Below are 11,262 nucleotides of genomic sequence, written 5' to 3'. Positions count from 1 at the left end.
TTCCCAATACATAGCACCTATTCCCCCAGCTGCTGAATATGCAGATCTATGCTAAGGTAGTTGTCAGTAGTAAGGTCTGAGGGGAAGGTACTGACTTGTTTGCTTGCTGTACTACAGTGGGATAGCCATTTCAAATCTAATTAAAAGTGAATATAGATACAGTGTACTTCAACCCCCTTGATGCTGGTTGATTTCGTGATTTGGTGCTTCACTAAGAGATTGTAACTAAAACACAGAGCCACTAAAATGGAGAGTGTTTTAACATCTCTCACTTGAGCATTTGATGCCCTTTTTGTTGGCGAACAGACTTTATGAGCCTGACATTAATCAGATGAACAAGAGCTACCAATCCCTTCTAGGCATATTTTGTTAATTTAACATTTGTGACAGTACTATTCTGCTTTCCAGCAGCAAAGCATTGTAGAAATGTCTGATCAAAAGCAGTACAAATCACAGTTGTTTTCTGCTTGACGTAGCAGTAGGGTATTCACACAAGGGGGAGCTGGGAGACTCTTTCTTCAATCACACACACATAAAAGCTAGAGCAAGTACAAAGTCCCAGACTCTACTTGGAGAGTGTTGGGAATTACTATTCGGTCTCTTCTGGGAATAAGTTTTTATGCCATGCTTCAGACATCAGAGAATATTTCAAATGTTTCAAGTTCTTTAAATGGCACTATTACAACGAACCAGCTTATGGGGTTTGTTTGTTTGTTTGTTTGTGGGTTTCTTTTTAACCACATCAGAACCTCTCTATTCACAATGACATCTCAAATATGAAAAATACAGAACCTCTCCTTCAGCAGAACAGGCAAGTCAGCCGAGGAGGTGACTCTGGTGCCATAGTTGAGGCATCAGAGCATAGTCCACGAACCAGCCAGAGATCCATGTGTTGAAACGCCTAGGCTCTAAATACCCTAGAACCTGCTGGAGACAATCTCTTCACTTAGACTCTTCATACATGCATCCAAATGCTCTGACAGCTGACACTCAACCACACTGACAAACCAGACAAAGGAGTGAAATCCTCTGGGAAGTGGAAGTTTTTGAGGGTCTGAATGGCTGAAGGTATGTCTACAGTTCCAGCAGGGAAGGATCTCCTTCAGCTACAAATCCTCTTGGTGCTTCCACTTCGAAAAAGAGGCAGACCTGATCAGAACAATTTATGAGCTAGTAATTGAGCTGATCCCCAGGGATGCTGAAAAAGAGGATTTTGCCTTATTCAGGCATGCAGTTGAACACCCAACCTACACATGAGTTTTAACTGTAAAGCTATTTAGTATTCTGTACTGGGCTCTCTTATTGTCTGCCAGTTTCTACATAGAATTAAATACTTCTCTGAAGCAGGGACCTTAACACATACTTTCCATGCACGTGTTTGTAACTGAAGGAGAGCCTTAATCTGGTTTGGATTTTTCCTTGGCACAACCTATTTGATACTAACACCACACCTGGGCACTAGACAGAAGGTTCAGATACTATGTTCTTTAAAGGCATAAATATGTAGAAATGAGATGGCCTACCCACAACTTATGTTTTGAAACACTCCAAAAATTATAGCAAGAACATCTTGAGAGAAGGAGTGGGGAGAGATGGAATTTGGTGCATGTGACATCACATAGGTTAAGCTTACTTATAGGAGGAAGTGATAACTTTTGTGACTGCAATCTGATTGCTATATAATCCAATCACTCTCCTTGTATGCTGCTTCCTCAAGAGGATGTCCCTGAATTAGCAAAACACAAACTACATTCTTTGGTAAGTGATTGCCAGTGATCGTGCAATGGAGACAGTCCAGATACAGGTTATGGTGTTCCGGTTGTTAACTCTAGTATACCACAATCCTTCCACTCTGCTTGAACACAGCTGTTGGGGGATTAATGTTTGAAAACTTGTTGTGTCTATTCACTAAACTTACTCAAACTTCTCGGATTTGTAAGGTTCCAATCACAAACATAAGCTATTTGAACATGGAAAGCTTTGCAGGAATTGCTATTACTCTAAGAGGATTGTAGTACATTTTTTAAATAAAGGAATAAGCAAGCACATTTTCTATTTAGACTTGTATTAGCATATGATTGAATACTGCCCTTTGCCAAATCTCTGGTGTGAAGAGTTTGTACAACACGCAGTCGTCTAGTACTTCAAATATCATCCTTACAACAGGATTTTTTTTCATTTTCTTCTGTATTAAAATAAAGGGGCATGCACTGAATGTCACATAATCATAGGATCATAGAATCAGTTTGTTTAGAAAAGACCTTTAAGATCATTGAGTCCAACCAGTAACCTCACATTGTCTAGCCCATCATCAAATGAGGTCCCTCGGCACCACATATACACATTTTTCAAATACCTCCAGAGAGAGTGACTCAAATACTTCTCTGGGCAGCCTGTGCCAATGCTTGACAATTTTCTGGTGACATTTTTTTTTTTCAAATATCCAATCAAAACCTCCCCTAATGGAACTTAAAGCCATTTCCTCCTGTCCTATTGTTTGGTACTGGAGAGAAGTGACTGACCTCCATCTTGCTACAACCTCCATTCAGGGAGTGGTGGAGAGTGACCATGTCTCCCTTCAATCACCTCTTCTCCAGACTAAACACCCCCAGCTCCCTCAGCCATTCCTTATAAAACTTGTTGTCTACACCGTTCACCAGCTCAGTTGCCCATCTCTGGACACACTCCAGCACCTCAGTGTCTCTCTTGGAGTGAGGGGCCCAAGAGAGCACAACAGCAGTCGAGATGCAGCTTAATTGAAAATGGTGGAGTTGCAACACTTTGATCCAGACTGACACCAAGTAAAAGCCTGAGTGTTAACACAAAAGCTGTAATCCCCATATGACAGGCAATTTCTGCAGTGGGCATTAACTATAGACTGCATCATATACAAACTAAAATTTACACGTATTACAACCGTACATAGTAGTGTTTCTCCTTTCTGTTTTCATATGTCACCCTGAACTCATTATTTAATGTGTTTCCCCAAGTACAGATAACCCACTTGTTCTTGTTTATCTCTGGAAAATTATGCTTAACTTTGTCATCTGCTCATTTTCATTTATGGAAAGAAAAATAATGGCAAGCATTAAAAATAAACAAACAAGAAGTAAACCAGAAATCTGTCCAGAAAGAGCATGGTAAAAAAAAATTATTTATCATTTTAGCAGTGATTTGAAAGCATGGTATCTGATATTGTGCTTCCTCCTGTCTGTCTTTCATGATATGACTATTGACACCAGCATGTACATATGGCCTTTCCCGATTACCCAAATGTTAACCATACCACCAGCTACTGGAAGTTAAAAGTCCACAAGTTCATTATAAGCAAACATGACAAAAGATGAATAGTAAACCATATTTTATAATACCCTACTCCATAATTTTGAGATGAAAGAAAAATCTTTCCAGAAGTACCTTGCTGAACTGTAGAAGTATATATAGCCCCATAGGGGAAGATATTTCAAGTGGTTTTTTACAACTCAAGCAAAAAAGCTGGCCAAGTTCAATCCATAACACTGATATGAACACAGGCTTTCACTACTTTGTCCCTTTTCAGCGTTGAAATGATGGCCTTAGGCCCAAAGGCCTTTACTCACACCAGTGCTCCAGCAGAGTCATGGTGGCATGAGATGAAAGAAGGGATACAGAGGGCAGTGATGAAGATAGCCCCTTCTTGAAGAGAAACACTGGACAGAAGTGGCAGGCATCGACTTTTAATGGTATGATACCTTCCATCTGTGTCTAGACCCCTGCTTTCTGTTTCATCTCAGTCAGGTGTTGTCTTTTTTGTGAGGAAGATAAGATCTAGATGGTTGGTTCAGCCTTCCTCTCTTTTTCTAGCAGAGATTTACATAGTCCAGGATACTGGTTTATGTGACTTCACGTCAATACTGGTTTCAGTAAGTGCTCCTCAGTGATTCACTTCCTTGTACTGATCAGGCTTAACCCTGATTATTTTTCTGAAGTGGAGAAGGCCAATTTGCATACACCTAATTTAGGGTTAAACATTGCAGCTGACAACATTGGGCAATATCACCTGAAGCAATGGAATGTAGAAGTGTCTATATATATGCACACACATAAATATATATGCATGTATGTATTTATGCATATATATATACTGACACATACACACACACATATGTTTCAGTGATTCAATTTAGATACAGATCTTATTCAGTCAACATAATACAAGATATATACTTGTCTTTGTCTAGTTCTTTGCCTCCACCTTGTTAACATTGCCTTGTAAATCTCAAATAATAAAGAGATGAATAGAAATGACAAAGTATAAAGATAACAGGAATCTTGCAAGGTCACCTAATTTATCCCTGCACAACGTCAGGACGGATGCAATTTATCCCTAAACATAGGCATATCCTTTGCTTGTGACCTTGCAAAACCTCCTCCTTGCAAGACACACCCAGGTGTCTCTTTTCTTACAACTAAAAATCTTGTTCTGACTTTTTGCTGGGACAGAATAAAAATAATAAAAGACAATGGGAAAAGAATAGAACAAAGGTTGGCTTGCTTTCTCAGAGCTACTTGTTTGATATCTGGAGACTGTTAGACTTTATCATCTCAGTTCTCTTTTCTCTGGCAACCCATCTCAACTTTTTTAATATTTCCTGGTAGTACATGTTTTCCAGACCTGTAATCTTTTTTTTAAATGGTCCAGATAACCCACATCTTTCTGAAAATGCTGTACCTGAAACTCGGCACAGCCTTTCTGAACAGGATTTGCCAACACTAAGTAAATAGAACTACTTCTGTTTTCCAGCATTACCTTTACGAAAATATTTGCCTCTTCACACCAGTATGAAGGTGTAAATTTACATTCAGGCTGTGAATCACAATAATACAGCTCCTTCTCTGCGGTTCTGCTGCCTGGTAAGTCATTACCCAGACAATACTTATGTACTTGAAGCCTCATTCTGCTTTCTGGCATCTGTCAATACAGACCATACGCTTACTGATCCACCCAGGAATGAATATAAGAGCAATGCTGTACCCAATACACTTCTTAACTCCAGTGCAACAGTCATTACAAACTCACCTGGTAACAGTTTCATGTAGACCATGTTTCCCTAGCTTGCTTATAAAAATATAATGTGGTACAATGTCAAAAACCTCACCAAATCTACGCCATAGCACTCATAATATTTCTTTCTATATGGCCTCTTTGCATGTTGCACAAGGAAAAGGGATTGGGTTTGATGTTTTCCGTTTGCTGACCTAGCTCTTAGTCAAACTGATACATGCATACTGATTATTTTCATGTAAGCTGGGTGACTAATTTCCCCTGACTACATATCTGCACCTTTAAAAATACAGCCCTTTGAAAGATTCAATAGCAGGGTCATATAGACTGACTGCTTACAGGATTAGGTCTCCTGGGTACTTAGGCATGGGAAGCAAAATAAGCAAACCGAAGTAGGGCTTGTTTAGGTAGAAACCTAAGCTGTCTACCATAATCCCCAAACACCTTGTTTACCTCTGCACTAGGTAAGTCTAAACTTCACAGAGCCTGACTATAATACTTTATTTTATCATTTTTCAGAGGCCAAATGTGCTGTATCTCTGCCTTCCTAGATGTGCTTCTACTTTTATTCAGAATGCAAAAGCTGAGTTTCCTTCTGAACAACTCACTGGGTGAATTTGGACCTGCAGGTGTTCTCAGGACCAGCCAGCCTATTGGGGCACATGAAGCATTGCCTCCCCCCCCTCCTTATGGAACAGAAATCACCTTTCCATGAAGGAGAAGTACAAGGGTACATTGCCATAGACTATTACTTTTTATTGAATAAGCCCTGGGGAAGAGAGACGAGAATTCAGCCACCCACCCAGCTACAAAGAAATGCTCACTCGTGTCTCTTTTTTCTTTCTGTCCTCCACACCCTGCATTAGTGCACTAACCCCTGGACTATTTTAAAAGTCAGTGAGGCAAAGACATGGGTAAAGATATAGGAAGCTCCACATATGTTTTAAAAAGAATGAGCCATCCTCTGGAACATATCTTGTAATATTCATATTTCAATCCTTGTTTCCTTCTTTTTCAAATCCTGAATGCATCGACATTTTCTGGACCCATTTTAAGCGACCTGCCCAGCATAAACAAAACATGCGAAGCAGAGGTTTGCTGTATAGTGCCTTTGCCAGCAAATGCCAAAATTGGTCTATATTTCATAATTCCTATTACTTATATTAACTTGCCAATACATATAATTCAGAGAACTGCTTTTTAATGAAGTTGTGACTGTCTTGATCTCCTCTCTTTATACTTACTGCATTGTCACTTGTCAGGACTTATCCATCCCCAAACCCAGCTGTGTGTGCAAAAGGCTTATTTGCCCTAATTCCTTCGGGAGCAAAGCCCACCATTGATATGGTTGAAGCCTGTACTCATTACTTCCATGCACGTGCTCTTGAAAGTGATGGCCCACTAAACAACCTAATGGACTGATTTTTTGTGTGTGCTGTGCTCACCAGCACTTTGACACCATTTTCTATAGACAAGTGATAAACTTGAGAACTATCTTTGTTCCTCAGTCATTGTTTCTGATAGGTATTTAATTTTTTTAATGGTTTGTTATTTTTTCTCATTGACACAGCAGAGGGCAAGAATCACAGAATCTTAAGAGTTGGAAGGGACCTTGAAAGATCATCTAGTCCAATCTCCCTGCCAGAGCAGGATCATAAGGGAGTGGAGCATCTCCCTTACGAAAGGCTGAGGGAGCCAGGGCTCTTTAGCCTGGAGGAGACTGAGGGGTGATCTCATTTATGTTTACAAATATGTAAAGGGAGGGTGTCAGGAGTATGGAGCCAGGCTCTTCTCAGTGATGTCCAATGATAAGGGGCAATGGATACAATTTGGAAAATAAGAGGTTCCAAAGAAACACAAGGAAAAACCTCTTCACTGTGAGGGTGAGGGAGCTCTGGAATGGGCTGCCCATATGGGTTGTGGAGTCTCCTTCAGGAAGAGTAGAAGATACAATATGCTTACTTCACCACTGTCCTGAAGGTAGGAACACTCCAGACTGGACTGACTGAACCTAAAGGAGAAGTTATATTAGCAATCTTCCCTAGAAAAGACATTTCTTATTTCCTGTGCATTTGTCTTATGAGTGTACGTGGTAAGGGTTTGTTTTCATTTTTTGACAAACCAAGTCTTGACTGAAACATCAAAATCACTGAGGTCAAACCTTACAGGGAAAAGCATCAGTTTTTTCACAGATTTCTGTGAAATCTAAGAAAACTTTCCATCAGAAGCTGAAAGAAAATAGCACTCACTCCTCGTTTGCCAGGATCCTCATCTGCACACCAGACAGGCGACAGCTCATAGTTTGTTTCCCTGTACTTCTTAGGAGAGCAGGTTGGGGTTAAGAAGCAAGTGTTTCCCAGTGAGGAGACCTTGGGGCTGGAGAAGGGCTATGGAGGTGAGGGACAGGTGAGGACAGAGCAGGAAGGTCTGTGCACTGCAGGGAACTCCTTGCAAACAAGTAAGAGCCACTCCTGCTATTTTTTTGTCTGCCTACCAGCCTATGTTTTCCTGTACACTGGCTGCATGCAATACAAAGTGCTGGCTCCAAGACAACCAATTCCATCTATACTGGTGGCTGTGCAGGGAATAAGGGAGGATCTGCATGAGTGGGTACCAGCCATAGCTCTAACCATGTGATAGCACATAGGTTGGACAGCAGCAGTGGCAGGCAAGACAGAGCTGGCTGACGAGGTCATTCGCATTTTGAGCAAAACTAGAACCCCATATTCATCATAAACCCAGAAAAAAAATCAATAGGTGAGTGAAATCACTAAACTGACTACCAATGTGGCTAGTGTGGAACTGCCAGTTGCCTCAGCGGTGATGAAGGGGATTGCAGAAGGACAAAGTGCTATTCATACTTAGTACAGTAAGTGCTTCTACCTTGAGTAGACTACACCATCGATCATGGAAATAGGTCTGAGGATGGAGGTCATTCATAAGGCAAAGCAGCTGTAAGTGAGCTAGGATTTAACCATCACTTAAAGCACTGCTGATCTTGGACCATGTTGTCATTCATTCTTGTATTCTGTGAGTGAGGCCAGAACACTGTGAATGCAGAAGACACTAGCAGCACTGGAATGTTTATACACTTGTATCTTAGGTGTGAGCTTTAGGTTTGTTTTTAAGTTTATCAGTCTTTTACAGTCATGCCTGCCACAAAGTCTCATGAAGGTTTTTTCAGCATTGCTGCTCTGGCATGACTCTTTGAACAGGTGGATGCTGCAGTTGTCTGATGGGCTTGCTCAGATAATTATACCTCAGCATTCACTTCAACTTTTCTCGTGCCTTAATTTGAACAGAATGGAATAATTTGGCATTTTGATTTGAAGACAGTGGAAGGTGGAAGTGCTTCCTGTGAACGCCTTGAAAAGCTGTAAAACCAGCATTTGTCTTACATTTCTTAGTTTGCACATTTTCAAATCTGATGGTGTTGACTTAGTAGGAAATACAATATTGTGGAAATAGTAAGAATTTCCAATGAAAGCAGGATGGGAGGAAGAATTATTTTATATTAAAGTTACTAATATGTCTGTCTACATGGAGAAGTTATATACAATGAACTTGTATGCTATTAAACAGTTTTCTTCTGTTGAAGAAGAATTACATCTCTCCTTCAATGTGTCCAGCTGGTACAGCCAGTTTCTAAGCATGTATCCAAACTACAAATATAGTAAGCAACACATTATGTTCCAGTCCTAAAATTTGCCAGGATATTATGAGTTCAGGAACCTCAAGAGATATCAAAAGCATTATAGTGTGACACTGTTTTCCTGTTAACAGGAAATTGTCCTAATTGCCCAACATGTCTGACCACAATATTTTCAACTTTATGTGAAATTGTGTTTAGCTGAAGATCACAAATTGACTTGTCCTTAAGTTTTATCTCAATGGCTTCTATGTTGATACTCCTGTCCTTAAAGTACATGGCTCTTCAAAGCCTACAGCAGAAGAATGGGTAAATGCTAAGATTGACCATAAGATGATCCTTGAATGTTAAAAACTTGATTTAGATGATGATTACTAACTGCACTGATGTTTTCAAGATAATTTTTCACAAAACCTTACAGGAACATGATATCCCACTAGGAATATCAATACTAAATTTTTCACTGTGTTGGGAACATTACATCACCTGAACTCATTCATTATGCAGCAATAGGGAATCAGCGATTTTAGCGTGGACTAATGGAACAGTAATTAGTATAAAATCCAACATCAGAGAACAGAGTCACTTTCATACATTACAATGTTTTGTTTGATTTTCAGGTCTAATCTTTAAGGAGGTACATAGCCCCTTCTCATTCATCACATGGACCCTTCCCTTTAAATCTTCTAGTTTCAGAGGAAGATGTAGCAATTATCTCATGGTTTTGGTGGTTTTTTTTTTAAATTGTTAACCATTTTATTATGCAATTTTGGTGCAAGCAAGAAGCTTTGTCAACTTTTAGTTCTAATTCTTTCTGTCTCCCCTCTCCTTGAATATCATCTTGCCTATGAGAAAATCGGTAATTAAGACAACAGTGGAAAAAACCACTAGGTCTAAAGAATGTTCAGTAGTTTACTATCAGTAACTGGCTTTTCACTGCAGGACAGTAACACAATTTTAATTGTGATTTCTCAGCCATGGCATATAATGCAGCTCTTCACAGAGACATTAATGAATGCTTGCTTCTCCTTTACTGATGCCTGTATATTTACATTATCAGCCTTAGTAACAACTGAGACTTCCAGTATGCATTCTGTATCAAAACCAATATTTTAACTTGAAATATTTTTTCATTCGATGAAAGGTCTGCTTTTTATGTGAAGCTACTCAGACTACAGTTTTCACAAAACATCTCCAAAACCATAGGAAGAAAAAATAAACTATGAGATTTATTTATTCCCACTGAAGTGAATGATCTGAAAAAAACCTTGCTCTTTGGTAGGTTTGCCACTGTGTTATTGAAAAAAAAAACCAACCACACTGTAAAATATTCCTAATTGGGCCCAGAATTCAAGGTCCTCATATAACAAACTATTATACTTTAAAAGAATACACAGTTAAATATCCAGAACATTTATAATGTACAGTCATGGTATACAGCAATAGTTTTCTGCTAAGGTAATCAACTGGAACAAATGGGAGTCAGAGCAGCATAAAACTCAAGAAAAGCTGTGATTAATCAGGTAGAGGCTGGTAGAGCACGTAACTATATTATTTGCCTGAGCAGAGGCATAGGTATTTAAAATCATGTCTCGAGAAAAGAAGTGATACCAGTGGAGGTAAAAAGTTGGAATTTACCCCCAAAACCATATTCTACTCCTAAACATAGCCATCATCAATAAAGACAATAAAAGACTACATGCTTCCGCAGCTGCTGCAACAGTTTTCTGTTTGCAACACTGAAATGTCAAGTTCAGCTACAAGCATTTTGATGTAAAGAAAAAGAAGAGAGAAAAATGGGGATGATGCAGAACCAAAAAGAGAAAAGGCTGAGGAAAAGCAGCAATAGAAAAATTAATCTGCAGTATAATTCCACCAACCCACAGAGTTTTTTGTAAATGTTACTCACCAACATCAGGATCAGTGGCTTGGACTCTTGTTAATAAAGCTTTAGTAGCTGTATTCTCATAGACACAGGCAGTGTAGTGATCAGATGAAAACACTGGTGGATTATCATTAACATCTTCCAAAATAAGATGAATTTCTGACTGGCAAAACTTGCCCCCACCATCTGTGGCTCGGGCAACCAAGTTGTACACAGGGATTTTCTCTCGGTCAAGAGGGGCTAAGGATTTCAGCTCACCTAAAATTGATTAAAAACAGCAGCCATCATTATAACTGTAGCAATATCACTAATTCTAGATATTATGAGCATCTCAAAAACACATGAATAGGTGTCATGGTCTAATTGACTCAGTCCCAGAAGCGGGTCTGGCTCAGAGCTGGGGAGAGTTTTGAGCAACTTCTTACAGGATCCATCTTTACAGCCCCTTCCCCCTTACCAGAAAAGGCTGTCATGTCAAACCATGACAACAGGAAAGAAAAAAAAATCAACCTTGCTTGATCCAATGAATGGGTTAAAAACTCAATGTGACTTCTTGCTCCTCTTACCCAACAGAGTGAGCTGCCAATACAAGTGCAGGGAGGACAAGCCTCTCACGGTGGACTTCAACAGCCTACAACTTCATCCATATTAACATCACCATGTTTTTCCTTCTCTCTAAATGGG

The 11,262-nt window shown here is 39.6% G+C and overlaps 1 protein-coding gene across 3 annotated transcripts in view; it reads right to left on the bottom strand.

Annotated features, from left to right (window-relative positions):
• FAT3 (FAT atypical cadherin 3) overlaps positions 1–11,262 on the bottom strand; it is a 320,884-nt gene that overhangs the window by 49,637 nt on the left and 259,985 nt on the right. For all 3 annotated transcript variants that reach the window (XM_062020375.1, XM_062020376.1, XM_062020379.1), the window contains one exon: positions 10,603–10,836. In XM_062020375.1, the coding sequence (XP_061876359.1) occupies positions 10,603–10,836 (234 nt within the window). The remainder of the gene's footprint in view (positions 1–10,602; positions 10,837–11,262) is intronic.

The sequence above is a fragment of the Colius striatus genome, chromosome 1 (assembly GCF_028858725.1).
Source record: "Colius striatus isolate bColStr4 chromosome 1, bColStr4.1.hap1, whole genome shotgun sequence".
In the NCBI taxonomy this organism is placed as follows: domain Eukaryota; kingdom Metazoa; phylum Chordata; class Aves; order Coliiformes; family Coliidae; genus Colius; species Colius striatus.
The sequence above is the reverse complement of the archived record's forward strand: the minus strand, read 5'-3'. Positions and strand labels throughout refer to the sequence as shown.